General features: G+C 37.8%; 2 protein-coding genes across 2 annotated transcripts in view; both read right to left on the bottom strand.

Annotated features, from left to right (window-relative positions):
* The window catches only part of vstm2la (V-set and transmembrane domain containing 2 like a), a gene marked incomplete at its 3' end in the record, with an annotated part of 51,984 nt that extends 41,818 nt beyond the window's left edge, over positions 1 to 10,166 (bottom strand). Inside the window, exon 1 of the mRNA XM_079239856.1 lies at positions 9,910 to 10,166. Within this exon, the coding sequence (XP_079095982.1) occupies positions 9,910 to 10,027 (118 nt within the window). The 5' untranslated portion in view covers positions 10,028 to 10,166. The remainder of the gene's footprint in view (positions 1 to 9,909) is intronic.
* A 6,425-nt stretch (positions 10,167 to 16,591) lies between these two features.
* Positions 16,592 to 27,503, bottom strand: part of ctnnbl1 (catenin, beta like 1) — a 62,706-nt gene continuing 51,794 nt past the window's right edge. Inside the window, exons 15-16 of the mRNA XM_079238440.1 lie at positions 26,285 to 26,357; positions 16,592 to 17,040 (exon numbers count right to left, since the gene is read on the bottom strand). Of these exons, the coding sequence (XP_079094566.1) occupies positions 16,952 to 17,040; positions 26,285 to 26,357 (162 nt within the window). The 3' untranslated portion in view covers positions 16,592 to 16,951. The remainder of the gene's footprint in view (positions 17,041 to 26,284; positions 26,358 to 27,503) is intronic.

Below are 27,503 nucleotides of genomic sequence, written 5' to 3'. Positions count from 1 at the left end.
CATTGGCAGTAATGTGTCTAATAGAAGATAAGCAACACTCTCAGACAAGTTTCCACAGTCAAGCTCTTCCTTCAACATCATCATACTGAGTGCAATAGAGGGAATACTCTTTCCTCCTCCTGCATCTTTTAAAGAGCACGCACAAACACACACACACAAACATGATTCTCAGTGTACACCCATGCAAAGACAGGCAGACATACTCATAACACAAAGGGTTTGGATCATCTGTCTCAAAGCTGCCTTTATCTTCTCTTGCGCAAAGTCTCACACATGCATGTACACACACACAAGCCAATGGGATGATGAGTCCTGGAGATGAGTTTCAGTTACAGAAGGACACCTCAGAGAAACTGTAGTTTCGGACCGCCATGCTGAAAGCGGCTTGCAATAAATTCCCCTTTAAAGTACGTCCACCCCCCGCACACATACACCCACACGCCAGCGAAGTGCTTTGCAAGAAAACGAAGGACGAACGCGGCAGACGGCACTTGTGGAGAAAGACAGAGGGAGAGTCCTTGACTGCTAGCTGACCCCGCAGCTTGTTTGTGCCGATTTTGAAGAGAGCGTTCTGATCGGGGGGGAGGGAGGAGGAAAGGGATTCAGATTTTATTAGGCACAGCACAGCCAATAGTGACAGGCGAGAAAAAGAAAGAAGGGGTAAGAATGATGGAGGACACAAAAGGTCTGAGTACACATTGTCAGCCAATGAGCACCAAACGTGCACAGCTGCCATGTTTCTTTACAGGTTAGACTGATAAATATGGTGGGTGTATCAGATATAGTCTGTCAGTGTTTGTCCTGCCTGACCGCAGCAGCAGAACAACTCTAAAGGAATGGCTGGCAATTTAACGACTCTGCAAACACATTATTGTTGTCCTTCCTATAATTTAGTCTTTTTCAGTACTAAAGATAAGTAAATACTGAGAAGCCACTTAATTCTTGTTTTTCTGCATGGAAATTAGAAATTACCAGCTTTCAGTTAGGTTGACTCAGTGTAAAAAAATATAACCTTTTCTCCCTAAAAGTATTGCTTTCAGTCAAAAGCAAATATTGTTCCATTATCTCATCCATTGCCCTGCAATGGACTGGTGATCTGTCAAGGGCATAGACTGTATATAAAGAGATGGACGGAGCCTCTGTGACGTCACTCGTAGGTTTCTGAAGAGCTGAATTGAAGCTCGGTGGGTGGTTCCCACCGTCGCCATGTTGGCAGCGTCATGCGTGTTGTCTCGCCCGGAAAAAACAAATAAAGAGGTGGGGCTGAGAGGGGAGCCGTGAGCATCATGGCGGATGATTGACATCGAGCAAACTCCGAGCTTTCTAAAAGCTAACCAAGCTAACCCCGAGATAACGGGAGCTAACCAGCTAACAGAGGTAAGTGGGCTAAAGCTAAGTCACATTGTTAACCGGCTAAAAACTGCGGTTGTTCTACGTTCTTCTGACTTTAATATGCCCCTAAATATGCCGAACTCGGAGATTAAATTACTCTAAAACGGGCGAGTTAGAAAAAAATTCACTCTCCCCACAGTTGTCATGAAGGTAAACCTGACCTATTAAACCGAAAATGGATTTTTGAACCAGACTGTAAACATGTTTATTTCTGCTGTGAAGTTGGCCTTTTTAACATGGGAGTCTATGGGGATTTGCTCTGTTTTAGAGCCCCTAGTGGATGAAGGGGGAACTGCAGTTTTATGCACTTCTGCATAGGCTTCACTTTTAACCACCGGAGGTTGCCGCTTGGTCCAGAGTGTACCCTGCCTCTCGCCCAAAGATTGCTGGGATAGGCTCAAGCTTTCCCGCGACCTTTAATCTGACTAAGCAGTTATGGATAATGAATGAATGAATGAATGAACATCTCATCCATTTTAAATAAAAAATTCACGTTTATCAATCCAAATAATTATCTACCATATATAGTGTAATACAGTGTGCTGCATGATGTAAGACACAAAGATTGTTCAGCATAGTTTAATATTCCCCAGACAGTGTGCAGGATTTTCAACCTTTACGGTTGTGTCACAAAAACCCTGCAGGAACCTGCGGTCTCTTTCTGGACTGACTCAGGAGAAAAAAGATAAATGAGGTCAAAGCAACTCAGAGCCACACTGTCCGTAGAAAATACATCAAATGACCACAGCTTCTTAACACTGAATAACAAACTGGGAGAAAATTAATCAACAAGCTACTCCGCCACCTACCCGGATGCCAGGGCAACTAGGCCGGCTCTATGAAAATGTCTGGGATTTTACATTGTTATGAAATGTGGTTTATGTGGAAGCTTTATGTTTTGCTACTAAGACAGGTGAAGAACGTTTTTGTCACAATGTCTGACTGCAGACCAGAATGTGTAAGGGATCCTTTTTCTGGTGCAAAGTTAGCACAAGATCCGGATTTGCAGACCACGTACATTCAGGCTGTGTTTTAACTCACTGCCCTGTTTTACTCAGCAGTTCTTTGACATAAACAATTAAATATCATTTGATAGCAATCATGACTGGTTCTGAACCTGAGGTGATTATATAAAATTATATAAAATGTCTCGACTGAAGTCTAATCAATGTCTACTTCTCTTTTCAAGTCATTCAGGATAATCATTCTTCTTTTTACACTTAATTTTAACTTAACAATAGCAAGTCAGGAATTGTAAAACTTTTCCATTTTACTAAGCACAGGGTTGCCAAAAACACGTTTTCAGTAAACTGACGTTTTGAACACTCAGACTCCTTATAACACTAAATATTGACATCTGTAATAGTTTACACAGCTTTAACTGAATCGTGGAAAACATAATATTGGAATATACACAACCAAAACCCCTTCTGACTTACAATCAACAGTGATTTATGAAATGCTGGCAAATAATCATTTCAACACTTCACAGCTTACCATCGGTGTTAAAGAGTCTGCAATCATTCATATTCTTACTGCTGACCTTGAACGATACCAGTTCAACACGGCTAAAAGCGTTTAAAGCCTGAGATTTCTGGATTTTCATCAGTGCTTTTATGTCATTAGTGAGGCCACATTAGCAACCATACATCTGGACCTGAACCAGAGATCCTATTTGGAAATAAGGTAAATGCAACAATGTTCTGAATCACACAAGATTCTAAGAACGCCATATAAATTGTATAGGCTGGTTAATCGTCAATAATAAATCATTTAGAAACTACTTTCTTTCTATAGAATCAATTATGTAAATTTACATAAATGTTTTATTTATTTAGAAATGTAGTTTCAAAACTTCAAAGAGACATACAAACAACAATGTAAAAATGTCATTAATTCCAGCTTTAGGTGCACTTTGTCTGTGAAAAGACATGCAGATAAAAACCAGCAGACACTCATGCTGAAGTTTTCAGAAAATAAAGTTGTGTATTATTTAAAAGAAAGATGCAGTTGCTTAAATAATTTCTCTCCTTTGTGCTGTTTATCCCACTCCGCCCTGCAGCACTTGTCTACTCAGTGAGGAGTGTATACTGAGGTCAGGATCTAAATACATTGCTTCACCAACTGCTGAGCACCAACAAGCTTTAAACTGTCAGCAAGTCCCTCTCTCCTCACCTATCTTTCCTGTCTGTCTTGATGCTTTGCTTCTTCCACTATTTATGTCCCTGTCTGAGCAGGATAGTTACCAGCAGTGGGAGATAGATACAGTAAATGTCTGAACAAAATTTAGGCTGCAGCACGAATGAAGAAGAACATTGGGGCAATTTGACATTTTATTGACACTGCGCAGCACAGTTAAGCAGAGATATAGAGAAACAGAGGCTTATATTTGGGGATGAAACATGCCAACCGTTTTAGAGCTAATTATTTGCTGGAAATGTTTCTCAACTGTCAGAAAACAGTGAAGTGCTTGTTATGTTGAGCTAACAAAACACTTCAACGGTTAATTGGTTTACCAGATTTATAGTCAGTTTTTGATATGTGGTTCCAGATAAAAACCTCATTGTTAAAGTTTAAATGAGTCTTGTCTTGTTCTTCAAGGTGAAAGTGGCTTTTTCTACGTTTAACCCAAGGCATAACCCGATACTCTGGGACTGAACACTACAACTGCTATTCATGCTCCATCCGAGAAGAGGAAGTATTGGAGCAGGGAAACAAAAGACTGTTGAAGTAATTGTTTTGCAGATACTGCACTGTTAGTGGAAACTAGCAGTAGTCCAGTAATTAGACTGAACAGCCGTTTCGTTACACTTCATTCATTCAGCCTGACAATTATTGCCCCAGTCATTTAGTGATGAATCTGTAATGCAGAAAAAAAAGAGGGATTCAGTATATGGAGGGTTGTATTAGGAGTTGCTCAAAGCAGCTGAAATTACTTCAGTTAGAACTTATTAAATCCCTAAAAACTCCTCTCAGCTAATCAAAATGACATTTTAATTTTTTTTAACAATAATAATTTAGTTAATAATCTAGTTAGGAAAAAAAAACAATAAAACAATTGATTTTACTTTCAGATGAATGAGCCAATGATAAACAAGCATCCCTGCATCAGCTGGCATAAAGATGAACCACATAAGCACACCAGTGCTAAAGACTCATGTCAGATTGAGCTGGTTTCCAACCATTGGCTCTAACAAGTTAGACCCATGATTTCAACAATTTGCTCATAGTTCTTTTAGTTGTTTAAGTTGACATCCATGAGTTTACATGAGTAAAAATTAATTAATCAATCAATCAATCAATCAATCAATCAATATTTTATTTATATAGCACTTTTCATACTAAAGAGCAGCACTAAAGACTGTAAATACTGGAAAATCAACTTTAAAAGAGATCCATTAAACTTATAAGTTTGTTTTTTTGTTTTTTTTTATGAATATAATAATAATAATAATATTTTTGTTTAAAGGTTTATACATTATTATGGACTAACATGGTAACATTCTCTGACATGTTTCAAACCTGGATTATAAAAATACTCCATGCTGCCCAGTCGCCCAGCTTCTGATGACACTGGGCAGCAAAATTAAGTGGAAATTGCTCTGACTGCCTGTTTTTTCTTATGAAAGTCTTGTAACAAAAAAGAAAAAAAAAATGACAAAAAAATGCTTGAGCCTGACATCGTAGGTCCTATTTAATCAGTTGTGAAGAACAAGTGAGGCTACAATCACACCTGGCTGAGCTTAAAACCCTAATAATGTCGTATCTTCCTTGCAATATAGTCAGTTAGTGACCCATTGTTAACTTAAACCAAATGTTTGGTCATATTTGCCTATTCCTTGGAACTTCACAAGGATGCGAGGGCCCCCCCCCGAGTGTTATCACTTACATTGTCCACATTTGCTAGAGGAAGCTAGTGTGTAACTGCGTTAGGTAAATTGTGACAAATAGCAGACCCTTCATGCTATATCTAAGTTTTCCAGGCATTTATATCATGTGCAGGAGGTTTACGATCCAGCCACAAAATGGAGTGTTTATTCAGAGACAATATATGGTAAATCCACAACGAATGATCCATATTAACACAATATAATAATACTTGCTGGGCAATTAATAAAAGATTAATCAAAACCAACACTCAGAACCAATAATTAGTTTAATCTTGCTCTTGTCAATTATTAAAATTTTTGGAAAATTTAAATTTCTTTCAAATAAATAAAATATTAATGAAATGGGCATATATATTCATATTTAAATATGTACATTTTTAAATTGTGTGTGTTTCCTTTCAGTCACAATCAAATTAATAATTTGCTTTACTGTTATCAAAATATATGCAAAATGACATTTCAGCTAGCTATGAAAGCTAAAAATAAAAAAATTAGCAGATTCGTTAGCAGGCTCAGTTAGCTGGCTCAGTTAGTGGCCTCAGTTAGCGGGCCCTCAGTTAACGGCCTCAGTTAGCTGGCTCAGTTAGTGGCCTCAGTTAGCGGCCACAGTTAGCGGCCTCAGTTAGCAGGCTCAGTTAGCAGGCTCAGTTAGCAGGCTCAGTTAGCGGCTTCAGTTAGCGGGCTCAGTTAGCGGCTTCAGTTAGTGGGCTCAGTTAGCGGCCTCAGTTAGCGGCCTCAGTTAGCAGGGGTCTCATATTTCTTTGTAAAACCAAATCAGTGCACCTGATTGAGATTTTCATGAGCTGTTCTTTTCATCTCTCTGCTGTGATCATGGAGCCCCGCTGTCATGTCACTGCACTGCTGCCATCGCACATGAACTCTAAGTGAGTGGGGGGGCAAGCAGCAGACGGGGACATTTGGTGTCTGATTCAGTATAAGACACCAGTAAACCCCACAAGCTGCTGCTGCTGCTTGTTTGTCAGTGATACTGCATAGGCCACTGTTAAATATTTAATAGCCCAACAGTAATATGATGTCACTGCCTTAGTGTTTTGTTTGCCCATACCCCCCCCCCCCCCCCCCCCCCCTTCCCCACTGCATTTATCACACAACACATACATGAAAAAGACATTTAAAGACAAACTTATAAAGAAGGATAAACCACAGCAGACTATGGATGCATCCAAGCCAGATCAGGATTTATGCTCACACATCCATCCGCTTAATTCCTCTCCAATACGGCCATAGTGTGGAGATTTAGCCATGCTTAAAGCTTTTGAGGTGGTGCAGCAGCCACTGAGGATTCCCTGAATGCCATCTGAAAAAATGGCTGAAATTCAATCTAATAAAGAGCATCAGAATGGTGCCGGTTTCTCTGGCGCTGGAAGTCAGAACAGGATGAGGACATAACGCGCAGCCACAGATATATTACTCAGCACGACGAAGGAAGGCAAAAAATGTTTTCACCTTTAAAGGGTTGCAAATGTGTTTTATTGGAGAGTGATGCAGGGGAAACTGTAAAAGAAGTTGGAAAATGGAAACTTTGCTCATTTTTAGCATTTCCTCTCTTTTCCTTCTTTTTTTCTCCCAAAAGTTTTAGCATCCTATTGTCACAACGGCTCATTTACCCTTCACTGATTAATTAAGGCAATTGATTGGCTGGAATAATCGCCTCGCTTGCTCCTAATTAGGAGGTAACTGAAAAGTATCAATGACTAAAACAGCGCAGAGGCAGATGTAGTTTGAAAGAATGTGAAAAACACTCCCAGACTTCCAAACAGTTTTTCTTTTAGTTGTTTTATTTCTCTTTTCCCTAAAACATCTTTATTCCAGCTGCTGCAATGACAGTGAAGGTAAAGCAGGATGGATTATGACCCCCAGGGGCTTGAAACTACAATGGTGTTATTAGTGTAAATGCCTTTGGATTTCCTTTAGGTGGCCCTATCACCCTGATCTTTAGTTTATGTTACTTATTGTCATTGTACCCACATTTTTTTATTAGTTTCATAAGGAAGTTGGACTGAACAAGTGGGAACATTTTCTCTACAATCATAAAGGTGCTACATTAGTTCAAGTGGGTTTATCCTCTCATCATCTCCACCCAACAAATCATTGTACCAGCATTCCATCAGAAAATCCCATTAGACACAACTCTATACTACAGTATTATGCACCATGCTTTAATAATTATTACACTGCAAGGCCATTTTGTGTTTCAATTAGGAATTACATTAGGAGAATCTGGTAATGCACTTGTATCTGCAAAAGTTTTAAATCTCTTGTTGCCCTCCTCTTCTCTTTCTGTCTACCCTTAGGACAAAACAAAAACAAATGTATCTGCCCTCATTTCCATAAAGATCCCCCAAATGCACAAACACATTATTCAGTTTGGGAACAGAATCAGATTCTTTTTTTCTGATGCAACGACCAACCCCAAGCTAGTATTTATATCGATCTGCATAGTAACAGTGTGAAAATGACTAACGTTTGTTTTTGAATGAGGTGCTTGCTGTTTTTGCGTTGCTTTTTTTAAATTTATTTATTTAATTGAATTTATTTATTAATTGGTTTATTATTTCTGGCCAATATTGACACAGATAAATCATTATAGTGGTCATTTAGATGCATCATTGTCAGTAATAACTTAAATATTACATCTTAAATAATAAATATTCAAATATTATTTCCACTCTCACTGTGACCGTCCCACCTTATGGTGCTTTCTAAAATAAACAAACTACTTTACATTTATAAGATGCGTGCATATCTTATATATATTTTAAGCAAAGCTGTAAAATTTCTCCTACTTTTACTAGACTGAGTTCCACTCCTGGTGCTTGTCCTGAATGTAGCCACAAGCAGAGCAAATATGACTTTATTTGCAAGTTAAGGCCCATTTCAATATGAAGTGTTAAATCATTTATCAGCATGTGGATAACATTTCAATAATACTGGAGCTGAAATGCAGAGAGATTAATGCAATAGAACTGCAAGAAGGGGAAAGTGTTTAGCATGGTGGATAAAAAGAATTTCCAATTCAACAAATAAATTCTAAGATGAGACGCTACCCAATATGTGGAACCACCAGGATGATAATTTTAAGACAAGCTCAATATGTTTAACATCTCTGCTTGGAACAGCTGCTGCCGTGCGTGACGGGAGGATAAACTAGAGACATTGTGAATATGAGAGAACAACTGGTCACAACTGGGTTTGAAAAGTTTATCCACAAGGAGTTCATGGTCACATATAGTGAAAAAAAATAAATAAATAGCATTTGTTAACTTGCCTGCTGAGATGTTGATGCTAAAAAGATCAAAAGGATGATGGGTACTGGGTTGGATAAGACTTGTCATCCATAAAGAAGGGATGGATGAACCCAGTTCAAGGTCACAGTGAGGGATGGAGCTTATTCCAGCTGATGCTGGACAGGAGGCGGGATTCATCCTGGGCTGGCTGCCAGTCGTCACAAAACCAGACTTTAATGCATAAACTTCATGTTTGACATTTTTCTCCTTAACGTAACTCCTATTTTATTTTGTTTGTTTTTGTCAAAAAGTTTCAATATTTTGGCTATTGGTGAAGTTCTTTTGTTTTTAGTATGTTAAATGGATAAAAGGCAAGTGGGTTTGCATAAGGAAATTTAGTTAATATTGTATTTTGAGTCTGGTCTGGATCCAGATTGAGGAATCAGGCTACTCGTTTCAATTCTGTCTTAAGTCATTGTTACATAAAATTTAAAAAAAAAAGGTTACAAGTTTGCAGTTTCACTGATTCACTTTCTGTGGATGCAGATGTGAAGATAAATGTGTTTTTTCTGTACATTTGGTCCTTCTTTTGAAGAGAAGAGACATTCAATCCAAACTGTCTGCATATCCTGTTTAATGTCATGTCAATGTCTTTTTAGATGATAAACCAAACAGATTTAAAGTTCTCCTCTTTACTTTATGTGTCAACCACCAGAAGCTGCTAGTGTGACACCTGTAGATCCCAGCAGGCTGTGCCAAAGTTACCAAGCTGTGACATGCACCAACTCGATGGCATAACCAAGTATAGATACTGAAAGCCATTTAAAGAATCTCCTGATGGGAGACAAGAGCGACAGATCTGAACCAGAGGGGTGTGAGCTGCAGTATAGATTTCATTGGGACTCTTCAAAAGAATATTAACATCCATTTATCAGCCAACTGATTGGACAGAAAGAAGGATGAGGAGCTCTGTGAAGAGCTGCATCTCTGACAGAAGATCAGTGATGAAGACTGGCTCAGCATACATCAGAGGAAGAGAGTTCATAACATCTCAATCATGAATACTTCAAATGCTCTGGTTTAATGTGTAATAACCAGGTTGATGAGTAAATGCACCGATCAAAACTATATTTTTTCTGTACGTGAATGGCAGAGAAAAGCACTTTGGAAGGCTGTGTAGAACACAATCAAAGAAAACCCAGATTTGCATTAGTTGGCATACAATCAGTAGCAGCCACCAGAGCCTGTGCGTTGCTCTTTGTTTAATTCCTTCTCTGCCTGTGAGCAGATGGCTTTACCTGCCATCCTCTCCAAAGACCGTTTCATGTCCTCATAGGAAAATTTAAAAAAAAAAAAAAAAAATAGAGTTTTACACCTACCGTTCCCAGAGATGTGGTTTTCTATCTCGCGGTGTCCAGTTTGCCTTGTGCAGACACAAAGTTGCATATAGAGTCCCACGTAATGTAAACTCCCAAGCAGCATCCTGAACGCTCCCATTTCTCTTCTGTTTTCTCTAATTTTCCTCCCTCTATCCTTTTCACATCGGGCGGAGTTCGCGTCGTAAAATATTGTTTTTGTTCTTTTCTTTTATATCCAAGTGAAATGGTTTATTGAGCAAATGAGTGCGAGAAATAAAGAGTCGAAGAAGTAGGCGCAACCTTGTGTGCCAGCAGCCTGACTGACTCACTGCGTGGCTCTGCTTCCACTCGGTTGGCTCTACATGCGGCGGAGGGAGACTTATTACCCACATAAAGGTACAGCGGCTTGCGGCGCGGAGTGTCAGTTTTGAGAGCAGTTATATTAAAAACACAATCTGTAATCTTAGGCTTAATTAATCAAATTATTTCTATGGAAATGTGCAAAAAACGCAGTATTTAGAAAATGTTTCAGACGAACACACAAGCGAGCCAAAAAACGCAGCTAAAAGATGAAAGTTTTTCCTCGAAATAAATTAATTGGGCTATAATGTGTTATGTTTTAGTTAATCTTTTAATTCATAAACCGAATACTCTCCCATTTTAAAGGGAGAGTATTCGGTTTAAGTTAAATAATCTTTACCTTTGTGATTGACCTATCACACATCATCCACACACACACACACACAGACACACACTGTCATGATTTGGGTTTTTCGGTGCCTTGTTTCTGGGCTTCCTGTTTTATTTTGTAGTTTTTCCTGTTTAGTTCCTCGGTTCTTGTTTAGCTTCATTGATTTCCCGTTATTGAGTTCACCTGGGTTCATTTAGTTAATTTGTTTCACCTGTGTCTCGTTTTGTTCTGTGTATTTATACTCCTCAGTTTTCATTCCTTGTTGCTGGATCATTTGTTGTAGTTAGTCCCTTGAGTGTCCTTTGTTATAATAAATCCACTAGAATCGACATCCCTGTTCCCCTCATCTCTGCGTTTGGGTCCACTCCTTCATCATCTTCACTGCCCGTTCCTAACACACACACACACACACACACACACACATATATATACATATGTACATATATACATATGTACATATATACATATGTATGAAAGAAGTTACTGTCTTCCACCATCCTGGTTTGTCCCAGTTTTAGGATGTGTCTCTGTCCATGGTGCTAAAAAACAGCCTCAGTGTTGATCTCAAGTGAAATAGTTGAAATTACCAAGTGCTATGGTCTAGATTTTCAGCTTTAAGTACATCATTTTAGAGCTTTTGCATTGTTTGTCCAAATGTCAAATGAAGCAAACAAAGAGTCTGTTTTAAAATCAGCTTTTGTCAACTAGATCATCACCTCTGTTTCAAAAACCTAAATAAAAGCCCTTTCTTGGTACAAGTAGAAACCATTTATTTTTTTTCTATCCACTGTTTTTGTGGTAAATCTGGGATTTATTTCAATTTTAGCTGACAGTTCATCAGTGCAATCACAAGGGTTAACTGTATTTACATTTGCATCAAGCAAATAATGAATCTTTCTACTTTGTAAAAAAAAAAAAAAAAAAAAAGAGAGAGAGAGAGATTATAACTACTAAGAGTTCAGAGTTGTGATGTGGTTAATCCATGTCACAGAAACATACACACATGTGATTATCATATAATGAGCCAAACTCTGTTTCATATGAGGAACATGAGAGATACTAATAATTCTCTAGTTTATCTTAGATTGCTGATGGCAATGTAGACTAATTACAGAGAACGTCAGATCTCCACTGTAGTAGAAGAAGCATATTATGTTCACCCTCAAAATTAAATCAGTCTGTTGATAACCACTTTGAGAGCAACAACCCCAATTCCAATTAAGTTGGGAAGTTGTGCAAAATGTAAATAAAAGTCAGACTACATAGATGTGAAAATCCTTAATGAATCCTTTATTAATGTAATTATTAATTAAATACATAACAAAGTTGTTATCGCTATTGTGTGTGTGTGTGTGTGTGTGTGTGTCTGTGTTTTCTTTCTTTTTGCAAATGTTCACTTATTCTGAATTTGATATGTGCAACATGTTGCAAAACAGCTGGACCAGGGGCATGTTTATTACTGTTTTACACAATTTTTCTTTCTAATAACACAATCAGTGTTTGAAAACTAAGGACACTGATTGTTGAGTCTTCTGGTAGATTTTTTATTTTATTTTTTTCTTGATGTTCAATTTCAGTTGCTCAACAGTCTGAGGCATCCATTGCCAAATTATGTGCTTCATAATGCACTGCACATTTTCAATTGGATCTGGACTGCAGGCAGGCCAGTCTAACATCTGCATGCTCACTATGAAGCCACACTGTTGTAACACATCGGAATGTGCCTTGGTATTGTCTTGCTGAAATAAGCAGGGACTAAAAAAGACTTTGCCTGCACAGCAGAATTCATTGCTTCTAAAACTCTATGTACCTTTAAGGATTATTGGTGGCTTCACAGACGTGCAAGTTACCAATGCCATGGGGACTAACACACCATCATACCATCACAGATGCTGGCTTTTGAAATGTGCAGTGATGATAATTTGGACAATGAACAGTTCATCTCAGTTGAGCTCGGGTCCAGAGCAGCTGGTGGGATTTCTGGGTGTCGTTGATATGCTGCTTTCACTTTGCATGGTAGAGTTTTAACTTACACTTGTAGATGTAGTGTGTCTGTGTCGAAGATAACAGAGATCTGTTGCTTGTTTTCAGCCTTGCCCCTTTGAGCAGAGTTTTGTTCAGATTCTCTCAATATATTATTATTATAGGCTGTATGGGCCGTTCTTTTACTCTTTTTAGTCCATTACCTTGCTTTTGTGGTGGAAAATACTCTGGTCTTGAGAAGTTGTAATACATCTAAGAGTCAACTGTCTTCTTACAATGAACATTTTATTATAAACTAATACAAGCACACGCTGGAGCTTGGAGAGAGAACTCTCTCTGCAGATGCTGAAGTAACACCCGATTATAAACCATGCTTAACTCCTCCTAGTTGCTGGGCAGACCATATGAAACAATCATTATCTCTTATTTAAGACTAAACTGAACTCACTAAGCATCAATCACTCACTATATTACTTTATTACCTTTAACCTCTAACCTTTAGACAACTGGTCAACCAAGCAGTTGACAAAAACAGATGTCCTGCAGGAAACTCTTCCTGTCTCAGACTTTGTCTGCACATTCCAGACAAGGATCATATGACTTAAAGAAAGCTTTGTGCATAGACACAAAACACAGCAGGATCACAGCAAATCAATGCATATATGTCTAATACTTAATTCAAACCAAAACCCATAATAATTTCTCCAACACTTTCCAGAGGAACATATAAGGAAACTGTCTTTCCATGCCATGAAACTACTGTAGTAAACCAGCAAAACGGACTATGTTTGATATTTTGCTTCAGATACGTAATGTCGTTCTGATGCTCAACAAATGTTGGTCAGTTTTCGCTTGCAGTGCCATTAGGCTTCACTCACTGGGGTATGTGTGTATTATTAATATTTCACCAGGCAGCAGCAGAATAATTAAAAGAAACAAATGTGCTTCTACAGCAGGGAGTGAGAACAGCAACAAGAAATATTTACAGCAGCTGAGTTCATCCCCTTCTGCTGCTGTTAGTTGCACAACAGCTATTAACAACAGTGTTTTTGGGTGATAATGCATTATTTGTGTGACCAAAATGTAATGTATATGCAAAGAGGTCATACAGTGCTGATGATATTAAAGAGTAGAGGGTAAACTGATTGGTGCATTATGCCTCAAGATTACATTAAAGATAAAATTTCATTAAAAATAAGTTTTTCCTTTCCATCTCACTTTTACTCCTATAATCAGCATCTTTCTGCAATTAAATAAATCCACACTGTGAAGTTTAAATGTAGTTAGTGATTTTTGTCCCTTAGACCAAGTAGGTCAGATCTGCCACTTTGCCTTCATTTGTCATTGTAAACAGAAGGGGGCGTTAAAAAAAAAAAAAGTCAACTCTAGACCTGCTCTTTCCCTGTCAGCAGCATTTAACATACTATCCTATCTGTTTAAGTATGCACACAACTGAATATACCAAGTCTACTGGTCTTTCCTGTGTATTATTCTACTTTGAGCATACCTTTTGTGTCTGTCTCTCTTGTACTTATTGAAGCGAATGATTTAGTTCAAGAAGAGTGACAGAAATGTTAACAGCTGTTTGAAGAATTGATAGAATAGAATAGACTATTTTTGTGTCTACTGTTTTGTAACACACCATGCATCATAATAACCCACACTTTCTCTAAATTAACATTGTAATATTTTATTACAATATGTATAATATGAAAGCTGTTGTGCAGAATTTTCAACCTGATGAAGGCACATCTGACTGAATTTAAATTTAAAAAAAAAAAAAAAAAAAAAAACAACGCTCCAACCTGAAATAAAGACCTGGACCACCTGCTTTTTGGACCAATGGTATTAATCCAAGAGCCATCATACTTTAAGCTATCAAAATATTACTGTTGAGCTTCAGTTTTAGCGTCTCAAAAGATGTAAGATGCCCATTTCATCCGATTTATCAAACCCCGGGCTCACTATCAATAACACTCCCGTCTCCTCTTAGTCCTTACCAAAAGAGATGAGCCTAACAGCACAGCGGTGCACAGTGTTTGCACTCAGTCATTCGGAAAATACAATTATTCTCCTTTCCCCTCGACTGTGAAATTGCTGTACAATTGCTGTTAAACATGCTGCAGTCATAATCACTGATAAGAGATGCATGGGGCCTTGCCTCTTCCGCCAATACAGTATGCAAACGACGCCCCGCTGTTCTACCCATCTTGTTACTGAGCAATATTAGAGTTTGTAAAGACACTTAGGAAAGGCAGCAGATGTGGAATCTGTCATTAAGCAACCCTTGTTCCCTCTCAGCCCTGCTGCTTCCTGCCAGGAATCATGGTGTGGGATCCAGAAAGGACACGGTGCACTAAGTGACAGCTTAGTAATACAGGGAGGTGCTGGACAAGAGACTGACAGAAAGTTGTACAAAGTTTCTAAAAAAAAAAAAAAATTAAAAAAAAAAAAAAAAAAAAAAAAAGTCCTGAAGCTGAAATTTTTGCTTTACTAAAGCCATTTAATGAAAATCCTATTCTGACAAGCTCTTTTGAGCTATTTAATAGTCAGATTCACACATAGGAAACAAATGTATGTTTTAAATATAAATCAGTTTAGGTGGTGTCTGTACAGACCAGTGAGAAAAATATGAACCACTGATCCCTTCAGTGGGTGCACTTTGCTGTCAACGCTGCAGTTCAGTTGTCCCCTTAGAGAGGGTCACTGCATATCAATTCAAAGTTCCCCATTATCCTGTGGTGACATTATTTTTATTCCAACGGGAGCGGTCTCACTTCCAGGATGACGATACTCAACTCAACAGAGCACAAAGGGGCCACAGAATAATTTGATAACTGTGTGTCAGTGAACCTCACCTTAGTTGAATACCAAAGGGAGACTTTTGTTTAATGTGTCAAATATGCTATACCATCATCAAATGAAGCAATATCTTTAAAAATAAAGAAAACAAAACAACAAGGCATGGATTCAGCTGAGTTCCAGACTTGTGAATCAATGTGAGTGGAATGAAGCTGAAAACAAAACATCTATATGTTGTACATGAAATCTCATGCTCCCACTGCAGATACGACCCATCATCCTGCTGCAATCACTAAATTACTACAAGTAGTAGATCAAATTCTGCAATTTATACAACTTCATTTTAGAAAAAAAATAGAAAAGATTTTAAAATATTACATATTACTTTCATTTTGCCAAACAGAATATTAGATCTGGATCAGATTTTCCAATTGGTGATGAGACTTTTCCTTTCAGCACTGGGTTAAGATTTAAAGTGTTGGGACTGCTCAGTGACAGCAGGACTAAAGTTAGTATAAAGAAGCTGGCTGTTTAAATAAAGATATGAAATACGCATATTTAGTAAATTGTTTTTTATCTACAATTTGTCAGACACCACTGTGTGCAATGAAATTGACATAAAGATCCATATCAGACTAAATAAAGCAGTAAAAGACGTTTAAGTAGGTCAAGTCTCTGCAAAATGTCTTCCATTCCCACTCTGTATCAGTGTGTGTCTTGCACATTAAAAATGCAAAAGTAATTGGATTTTTTTTTTTTGGCATCTATACATCTAAAAGCTCAAAGACAGCAAAGAAACAGTTGAATTGATGCACAAGACAGGGAGAACAACAGTGGATTTGTTTGTATATACAGCTGTACTGTAATACACCTCCACACTGATGTGAGCAGCAATATGAAGAAAAACAGCAGTGGGTTGAGCGCTCCGAGAAGCTGCTGAGACGTGTCCATGGGTGGGTTCACACCGATGCAGCAGGAGCAGGGTTGCCTTTCTGTGAAAGCTGCAGATAAGGTGCTTCAGTGGGACTGTAATCAAGTGTTAGCATAATGAGATTCACATGAACAGTAATCAGGAAGCTGTGCCCGGCTCCCACTTCACTGTGACATTAATCAAAGAACCTAAACATAAAGTCAAGACTTTATTATGAAATGTTTTAATTGAAAATATTTTACACCAAAATCCAAATACAAACAAATGGGGATATATGGTTTGCAGATCTGCGCTTAAACAATTTCACTCAGCTTTTAATGCCAGAGGACAGAAAAGAAACAGCACTGCTGCTGAAAACAACATTTCATGGTGGTTTACAGACAACCCACAACCTTATTCTCTCCAGCAGGCGTTGGCATGCACACTCTTCACTAAGATTTTTACTAATTTGATCAATTCTGCTTCATTAATTAAAACCAAAATTGTGAGTAGAAAGATTTCCAATTTGAATGTTTCTAGTTTTTATTTATCAAACCATAAAAATGATAAATGTTGATATTTTGTCTGTCCTGTGCAGTATCTCTGCATACAGCTGTCTGGAATGCTGGCTTTTGCTTGTCTGAATGATACAAGCAGGGGCAAAGAAAGGGGAAAAATTAAAAGTTTTCTGCAAGGTCCATGATCCTCTTCCGCTCAGCCTCTTTGAACTCATCGCTCTTTCCATCTCCGATGCTCTCAGCGTACTCTGACAAGACAAAGAAAAATCAGAGGATTAGTTGGTTTGGCAGCAGAGGCGTGGCTGGATGACTTTTAAACAGAACAGCTTTAAAACTAGAAAAATAAATAAATAAAAACAAGATCGACCCTTCTGCGCCGAGTGGGAGATAAATGTAACCAGGAACATGATATTTCAGGTTCAGGAAGTTTGCTGACAGCTTGAGGGAAAACAAAACAAAAGACAAAACAGATGTAAATGCAGGACAGAAGCAGGTTTACTTTGTTCTCAGACGAGAGGTTTAAGGGGAGGGCCACTCGGCTTCTGTTGGACTCCAAAGATCCAGTGAGCACAAAAAGGTGAACATCAGTTAAATTTCTAATATGTGTGCACTTGTGTCTGGCAGCATAAAAAAAAGAAAAATGGGATATGCAAAATAATTACTTAATAGTGTGCTGACCATATAACTTGTGATGCAGATATAAATGCATCTACAAATAGTACTAACAGTGCTGTTCAGGTTTATTAATGAGAGCCGCATTCTGTGTCTGTAATTGTGCATGCTAGTTGCAGAAAATGCACCTTTGCAGCTCTCGCTGATGCATCACAGCTGCTGCTATTTCATCGTCTGAACTAACTGGTGATTATTGCTGAACATTATTAGTCAGTGACATTGTCAAAAAGCGGAGTCATATTTCTTTTTTTGTTTCTTTTTGTATAAATTACAATGCAAATAATATTTACAACTGAGACTAAAATGACACCAAATGATGAAAATAAGACATCAGATTAAAAACCATCTAGATGGAAAATAATTTGGTTATTTTGCTTTTGCGTTGTAGTGATACATCATCCGTTTTGTCAGTTTGTGGGAGTCTCACCCAGAGGAAATTTACTGTGGAATATGCATGCAAGCAAAACTCAGAGTTAAGATCATCATAGGCCCCATGGTGATTCAGCAACTTGACATCTTGGCAAAGATTCTGTAGCTTTGGCGAATCCCTTTTAGGAAATCTCACTGCACCTGTAAACATATCGAGCTATTCTTTGGGTTTGAAAAGAACAAAGCTGAAAGAAGTGCATTTAAGGCCTGCCACTACACAACAGCTTCTGACTGCAGTTTAGTCTTTCAATCATTCAGTCATTACATTATCTTTTCCTTCTGGAGAAATGCTTTCTTATAACTTCATACCCCGTGACAGATGCTGCACACAGTCCACCGTGTCCTCTGCAACAATAACAAGCTATAGTGTATTGTGCAGCACTTCATTGTGTGCTTCAGAGTGTTTGACTGTTTTCTTCATTTTGTGTTTCTGCCTCCCACACGAGGCCTTTGAGACCGTCTGACTGTCGATTTGTGAGTCTAATGTGGAGAGAGAGGAAGTTGCAGCTGCTGCAGCCCCAGTGGAATCCTTGCATCTGCTCTGTGTCTCAGCTTGCCTCTGAAGGAGGGATTACACATTAAACCCAGGAAAGTAGAGACAGGAAGATTTGGGGGGGGGGGGGTCTGCCTTTCGCTGGGAAACACTGCAGAGAAGAAAATAAGGGGAGCTATCCCAGTAGCTAGAAGTGTTTAGCAGCACAAAGAAAGAATAGCAGAGATGCTGAAGAAACCTATGTTTGTGGAGAAGCAGTGTTTTTGTAAATCAGCAGAAAACATAAACTATGATAGATGAAACACGACTTAGAAGGGACTTTAGAGATATTGATAAGGAATAATGTTTTCCTATGAGCGTGATTAATAATTCACTTTGGTTAATGTTGCCTTAGTTTTGTAGTTGCGACCATCATTTTTCTGACTTTATTGTGACTCTCTTCAAAACCACACTGGCAAACCTACAAACATCTTAACGATCATTATCATGATTACTAATAAAAACATTACAAACGGCCATCAACCAAAATTTATCTTTAAGACTGACAGCAAGCATTGGGTCAACAAGAACAATACATGGATGACTGAATTTGCATAAATGATTATGAAATATGTATACAATTAGCAGTAATTATAGCTAAAACCTACAAAAGTTGTGACTTCTCATTTCTCCACAAGCGAGTTGATCCCAGATATAAAAATCCTGCTCCATACCTTCTGTTGGTTAAATTATTATTCAAATAGATGAAAATGACAAGCTTCTACCTTTTTGTTTTGTTCGTTGTACTCTTGAAGAGAAGAGAGATCCATGTATGCAAATCTATTTACTTTCAATGTCCACACTTGCACTGGGACACAAAATAAAGATTTTTTCATGTTCTCTTGGATGTGAATATGCTTATTATAAGCATATAATGATAGAGTTACTGTGGATGATTGATGTTTCAACTGGTTTCATTTTAGGATATGTGATGATGCCATAAACAAAGAATAACTTACATAAGTAAAGTGTAAATATGAGTCTAGTAGACAAGTATAATTAAGCCAGATGCGACATATGATAGAGGCATAAACAGAAATAGATGAAATGGGAGGGTTTATGTTTAGATTATGGTGGAAAGAGCACAAAATGATCTAAGAAGTGTGGAACGCCGCTGACCTACAACATGGTAGAATTTTAAGGCTTACAGAGAAAAGCAGTAAAGGAGAGACGGGGTTTAAACAGATTCAAGGAAAACGTGGGAATCTACAGCGTCTTCTTCAGGCAGCCTGTCAGCGTGAACTTGCATGTGTCACCGTGTCTACGAACAGCTCTGCAGTCAGCCACGCGGACAGAAAGGTCAGAGATTCCATGACTCCTCGACTCTGCAGGAGTTTTTCTTTAGCATCCCGATACCCTCTCCCTTCTGTCACCACGGCAACACGACAAAGGACAATACAGTACTGAGCATTGCCATTACTCAGGTCAGTGACTGGGACTGATCTGCCATGAATACACGTTGAATCATTTCCAGGAGCAGATTTTGCAGCCGCAGCCGAGGATGAGGACACAGTGCAGGACTGCCAGTGTGATTACAGCAGCAGCAGGGGCCTCGTAAGTCTTTTAAAACACTGTTACACCTGCCTGAAGCTGCGCCAATCCACCTCCACAAGGGAGAACTGGCACTGGGATGCTCTGGTGTGTTAATCAATAGCTAGATTTTCTAAAACCTCAAGTTGTCATGCACACAAAGTCTTTATGTGTAAAAACTGAATGAACAGGCAACTACAGGCAAATCTGTTAAAAAAAAGGACTCTCAAAGTGAGTTCACCTTTGTCCAAACATAAATAACATTTCACTGGGTTGTAATCTTTCAAGCACTGCTGTGCAGATGCTATATAATGGTGTTGGGCTGTACTATTATCGCAGGGCACAGAGATTTTTTTCTTGTCTTCTCATTGGATATGTTGATAATTAAAAAGATAAAATAATCTGCTCTTTTTTAGGCAAATAATTTAACATCAGCAACAATATGAAGCAGGATAATTAACAGCATCTTCTAGGTTTTTTAATGCCAGACCTGTCAGTGCTCAGGAATACATGCTAAAAGTTTAAGTTTAACTTCCAGAAATAAAGATCACATCAGATTAAAGCCAACATCACAACGGTTATTTTTTAATTGCACAGGAACATTCTGACATTAACTAGATGAGGAGCTTACCTTGGATAGGACACCTCTATATGAACATGCTCTTTTCCCTTTAACCCCTTTAGATCAAATTAAGCTAAGTGGACATTGTTAATCTTACGTAATGTAGTTTTATTTATACATTAATTGTTATTTTCTCCCCTGCAGAGTTTTTAAGACAAATATCCTTGTTTTACATCACATGCCTTTGTCTCCATAGTTACCAGGTCTGTTAGTTATGAGTAACTTGTGCTTCTTTTAAACAATCCAGTCAATTATTAAGAGCTTGTTTTCACATATCAGGGTCTTCATTTTTGCCCGAGTCACTAGATCTGGCAGCACCATCAGACCATCAAGCCTAAGAAATGCTCTGCTATTTACTGGGACATGAATATGACCAGGGCTTAAGATGGATGTAAATATTGCAGTGGCATAGGAGGTCATAGAACTCATGTAGTTGCATATTCATGACGAGACTGTGTCTGCCATTTCAGTGTCAAGACCAAAGGTCAAAGAGTGATGCCTACAAGGATGTTTGTAAAGTGGGAATTAACTCAGGTTTGATTGTCTTTCTTGAAGACTCTTTGAAATACAGATGTTTTTCTCTCTGTTCATTTTCTTTCCAAAAGTACATTTTATAACAACATACACCTTGAAGGCAAGACATGTGAGTTTTAAGTGATGTTTATTGTAACACTGCTTTCTGTCAGTTTTTCAGTCCATATTGGTCTGTGGTCTTTGCAAAGTTTGTGCTACCAATAATGGGAAAGATTCTGTTGCTCAAAGCTGAGGAGAGATGAACCAAAAAGTCCATTTTACATGATCAAACTGCCTATTTTTAGTGTCTGTATTTGCATTTTAAAAGGTCTGTTTAAAGGAATTTATTTTTGTTTACTTAAATAATACGCACACAAACACAAATGGAGGGCATAAATATTTGTAACATAATAAACTAAAACGCTGAAAGCAGGTTTTTCCTACATCCTGTGATCTTCCTTCCGATGTTCTGGGCCTTTCTTCCTGCAGAGCTGCTTCTCATTCAGTAAGCTAAGCCATTAAGGTCAAGACCACAGAGTCAGTGACACACTCTGCATGTGTTTAACCTTTTTCTGCAATTTCAAGTTGACCGGGTAGGGCACTTAAAATGGAAGAGGGCTGTGCATTTTGGCCTAATGTAAAAGGCGCGGACACACTGTAAGGCACATATAAACATATACACGCATACACACTAATGCACCAAGATGGGTGGATGTCCTAGCATAAAATGCAGATGCACACACACAGATATGATAGATTTTAGCCAAACAGGGTTGAGGACAAGTGTAAAGATTGCATAAAAAATGTGCAAACACACACACACACACACACAAAGCAAGTGTGAATAAAACACGCAGACTGAATAAAAAGGAAAAAAAAAAAAAAAAAAACCAAGAAAGATTTTCATATTTTTGCATGCCAAAATAAATAAATATGTATATGATGGCTTCCTAGGTCATATCATGCACACACACAAACAAAAAATCTTGTTAGTAAGCAAATACATGCTGTGGACTAACAAGAAATATGTGCATTCAAATATGCTGATAAAAACAAAAGTGACATCCAGCCACAAGTTCTCCATGTGCAAACACACACCCTGACAAACAGGAAGGGCTGGAGGATTGCCACTCTTGCTGGCACTGCCATGTGTGACGGATAACTCTATCTAAAGCATTACATGGCGCCATGAGCCGGGGGGATGCATGTTTGGAGACTTGTCCTGAAGCTCTATCCGACAACGTAACAGGGAAGATGGATGCCACACAAGGATGGAAATAACACACCTGCAAGGTCTGCCAAAGCCAAAGAGAAAACAAATATGGAAGGATGAGAAATTTTTTGGTGATCGGAAGAAAGAATGAACGACATTTTGTGCTTCTTTCTGAGTGTGGATGTGATTAAATAACAGTGCAAAGTTGCTAAAACGCATTTAAACATCTAGTTTTACCATCTGAACACAGGCGATTTGAAAAAAGAAAAACATATCTACCTTAATGATGCTGCACTGTTTATTATGGTTTCAATTTTAGTTTTTTTTTCATCTGCATTTCAACCCAACAATTAGCACACTTCGGCACAGTTATATACCTGTTGACTGATCACATGGTAAGTCTACTAACAGCTACAAACTGTAAACTGCATCACCAGTGCCTATTACTTAAGCTGTACTGAAATAAAACATATTAAAGCACCAAATGCGACGAGGTCTATATGTTTGTTTTGGGAGGTTTGGCACAAGTGCGCAATTTCCTTGTACCCTTATGCACAAGGTGAGTCTGGCTGCAGAGATACACTGTTGGGACTGTTCCAGAGCTGGCTCAACTCTCAGGTCACCTCCACAACAGGGCAGGATGAAACTAACTTTCCTGCACTTACTTCACCACAGGCAGTTTGATGAAAGAAAAGGTTTGCCAACCATAAATAAAACACAAACAAAAGAAGAAGAAATAGGCGAAGATAAAGATTTGATGTACTGAAGAATACATCTGTCCCCCAAAATAAAAAAGGGACCTAATCAGGATATAAGGTGATAATTTTATTGTAAAAACATAAAACGTACCATGTTATAATGAAATAAGTTTATGTTTTTACATATAACTTCATTACATAATGTGATGTGATTCACATTTTTACCATGAAACAATCACTTTTTAACATGACATGGTCCTTTTTATTTATTAGAGGACATCTCTACGCTTCTGTAATGCTGAATACAATAAAAACTAAACTTCAATAAGCATAACATCACTATGGTAACTGAAACCAAAGAAAAGGGAAATAAAATATTGGAAACATGAAGATTCAGCTAAAGGTCAGCCAGGCACCTCTCCTTATGCCGGCAAAAAGTTGGTGCTTCCGATCAAACTACCACAATCAAAATGCAGATATTTTAGCAACATTCTCCCCTGAATCACTTTTTTTTTCTTTTTTCTTTTTTAACCTGGGGTGTTATGTGTCATTTTAACTTTTAAGAATATAAAACTGTTATTTCTTCTGTTCCTTGTCTGTAAAGTCCAAACAAAAGAGAGTAATTCTACATTATCCTACATTAAACACTCATCATAACACACATTTAATGCCTGTCTAGTGGCTGGTTTGACACGCACACAGAGAATAAGCAACTGCTTTGTAACTTGCTTTTCTTTTCTCGAAAGCAGTGAAATGACTTCGCCATGAGAGAATAATGCCAGATGTTGTGCTGTGGAAACAGCAAAAGAGTCTTAACAGCATTTGTAACATCAGAAGAACTGCAAACCATGTAGGAAAATCCTCTGCTTTGGTGCGTTTCATAGAAAATGTGGCTCACTAAACATTGTTCCACAGGCTACATATGTTCGTTTTTTTTGTGTTGCCGAGGGGCAACAAGACATCACAAAGGTCAAGGAATAATTTAATACCTGTAAACAAGGACTGGATGTTGGTAAATGAATTTCCATGCAACAGCACAACAGACATGTGGCTAACCTTAACCCTTTACAATAAAGATGACAAGGAAGAAACTGGCCAGAACAGATTGACAGGTCTCTGAGGGTAATGGACACATGAAGCCTCCATGAATCCCTTCACACTATTACAGACTTTGTTCTGGCAGCGTGTGCAACAGAGATCGCAACACTAAGTCACCTATCAGTCAGCTGGTGGCTGGTAAATCAGTCAAATGATGTTAGCAGCATCCTGTTGTGTATCCATCAGGATTTATACTCCTTAACTTATCTGCAAACTGTTTGTTTCTGAATCTAAAGATGAGATCAAAAACAGATTAAACAGAGATTGGGAGTGCTGCATTCATTTGTGCAACCAATCAAAATACGCTTCGCAGTTGTAACCGATCACTAAACAGCTACATGAAAACTAGTCCCCGCTCCATGATAGCAGAGTACTTATGTCAAGGTAAGAGCCAAAATAATAGACATAAAGTTGGGCTTTGTAGGAGCTGCGGTGATCCTTGCTTCCTGGGGTGCAGACATAGACAGGAATGTTTACATCCTCCAATCAGTGTTTCCTCTACCATTAAGCTAGGCCTGCAAGTGGTCTGACACCCTGCTGTAAACGTCTAAAATAGGTTTAACAGCACATTAACAAAGGAAAAGCAGCAGAAACTTTTTAAATTCACCAAGAGCAAACTACAGTAAATTACTGTGTAACAAGGATATTAAAGTGAACTTAGGAAAAAAAAAGGTACTATTGGTCTCATTTTATTGTCAATTTTGTCAATGTTCATTTTATTTTTACAGCACATTTCAAGCTGGGGTCGGTAATCTTGCTCAGACATTTTTTACTCTGGGTGAAGTGGTTCCTCATCCTGATAGTAGTCTATACATTTTGTAATCATGAACAATAAGAAATATAGTTAGACCCCTCAGTTTACTGTAAATCTATAAAAACTCGGACCAATCCAAACATTCGGACTGAAATGGAGTTGTTCATTTCTTATATTTTGTGAGCTTCTAGTCTGACTGTTTGATTCCTCCATACAGGGAGTTACAAGAGCCTAAGCAATAGGAGACAAACATGTGTATGACTTTCTCAAGGTCTTTTATGCATAGATAGTGCTTAAAGGTGGAGTATGTAAGATTTTCAATATTTTCAAAATAAATTAATTAAAAAAATAACTGCAATCATAATTAGAAAGTTTTTTAAACATGTAAGTTCCAGTCTGTCCATATTTGATGCGTTATTAAATTACAAGTTTAATTAATGACAAAGACCCTTCTTGAATGTTTTCTGACCAGTAAAAATAAAAAAGTACTTTTTTTTCAACCAATAGGGGGAGTATAAGCCCATTTATTGCAGAGCGGCTCTGAGCTACAGCTCACAAGCGATTCCTGCCCTCGTTGGAGCTGGCAAGGAGGAGGGGTGAGGGGTAAGTTTTGCTCATTACTGCCAACCTGTGGTCGTTTGTGGAGGTAGCAGTTTTGTGGTTTTGCTCACGACCTGCTGTTTGCCAGCTGGTGGTGGAAAAAAATCGCCCTGAAATCTTACATACTCTGCCTTTAACCTTACAGATAAGTCTTAGCTGGAAAAAGCTAGACTTGATCACAACGCTGAGCTACTTGTCCATCTTAAAAGCACCATCTATAATTTAATGAACCTTATTATTTCATTAGCATAACCTAAAAGGACCTGATTTCATAGAACAGATGACAAAAAAAAAAAAAAAAATTTAAAGTGGAACTATTATGTGCATTTCAGGCTAATTTATATTTACTTCTGAGCCCAGAAGAGCTGGGACTGATCGAGTTATTGTCACAAATCGCTTGATTTACTTCAGACCGACCCTCTCCGTAAGCTGTCAGATCAGCCTGTGGGCAAAACGAGTGGATTGAGACTCTTCCGCATTAAGCCCCGCCTCCCGCTACTGCACTACATCAGGAGCACGCACCGCAACTGCTTTCGCCGTCATTGTAACATCTCATAAACAGAAGGATTAGGCTCATGTGAACTCAATAAAAAAAAAACAAAATACAATGTCAACACATAGCATACAGCCCTACATGTTGGAACCTGAATCAGACCCTGAAAACAAAGTGGAAAACAGCAACCCACAGCAACGAATGCAGCAGGATGTCTCTCTTTAGGTGATAAAAAACAGTGTCGTTCACATGTCTGATGAGGATTCAACACTGTAACACTGTAGAAAGCTCAGAAAACTCCAAATACCATTATAGCACCACTTTAAGTGGTTACTCACCTCTCATGATGTGGCGGACTACTTTCACAGACCCTCCTCTTAAGTTGAGAATTTGATGGACTCTCTGCTGCAGCTAAAAACAGGGAAAGAATCTAAAATTAGGACAAGATCTTTTGTAAAGAAACTGGCCCACAGTTTGTTTTTCTTCAACTTGCTTGACTATTCGCCTTTTTTTTTTTTTTTGCCGTGATCAAAGCAGCTGCCTTCCTCTCACAGCATTAAAACACAGAAAACACCAACAACTAGTATGTATTATGTTGGTCCTTTTCCATGAACATAACTAATGTTTGTGAACATACTCCAACACCCTTTTTGAGAATTGTACATGGAATTGCAGATACTGGCCGGGAAACTGGAATCATTTGTAAAATTCGGAATATCATGTGATCTGCTGATATGTGGCTGTGGTCAGTTTTCTGTTCCAATTTCAGATTTTTTTTACATGCCTGAGCTAAATAAACAATTAAGCTAGATGACAGTCATGTATATGTTGACTGCTGCAATGCCCGTGTCCATGTGAAGTGACCTAAATGGAAGTTGAACAAGAAATTAACAAGTGATTAAAGAAACATGAAAAAATGTCTAACTATTTTTGGTGCAGTATCATGAACAAGGAACCTCCATCATATTTGTTAATAAAGTGTATTAAAACTGGATTTGGAGGCTTTCCAGGACACATCAATGAGGGAGAAAAGTATTGATTATAATATTTATCAGAAAGGCAGCATTGTATATTAAAAATGAGGACAGATTTTAATTTGGTGATAAAAGTTTGTATATATATATATATATACACACACACATATATATATATATATATATATATATATATATATATATATATATATACACACACACACACATATATATATATATATATATATATATATACACACGCACATATATATATATATATATATACACACGCACATATATATATATATATATATATATATATATATATATACACACACACACACACACACACATATATATATATATACATACATATATATATATATATATATATATATATATATATATATATATACACACACACACACACACACACACACATATATATATATACATACATATATATATATATATATATATACACACACACACACACACATATATATATATATATACATACATATATATATATATATATATATATATATATATATATATATACACACACACATATATATATATA

This window comes from Telmatherina bonti, assembly GCF_933228915.1.
Source record: "Telmatherina bonti genome assembly, chromosome: 4".
In the NCBI taxonomy this organism is placed as follows: domain Eukaryota; kingdom Metazoa; phylum Chordata; class Actinopteri; order Atheriniformes; family Telmatherinidae; genus Telmatherina; species Telmatherina bonti.
This window is presented reverse-complemented; position numbering and strand designations above follow the sequence as displayed.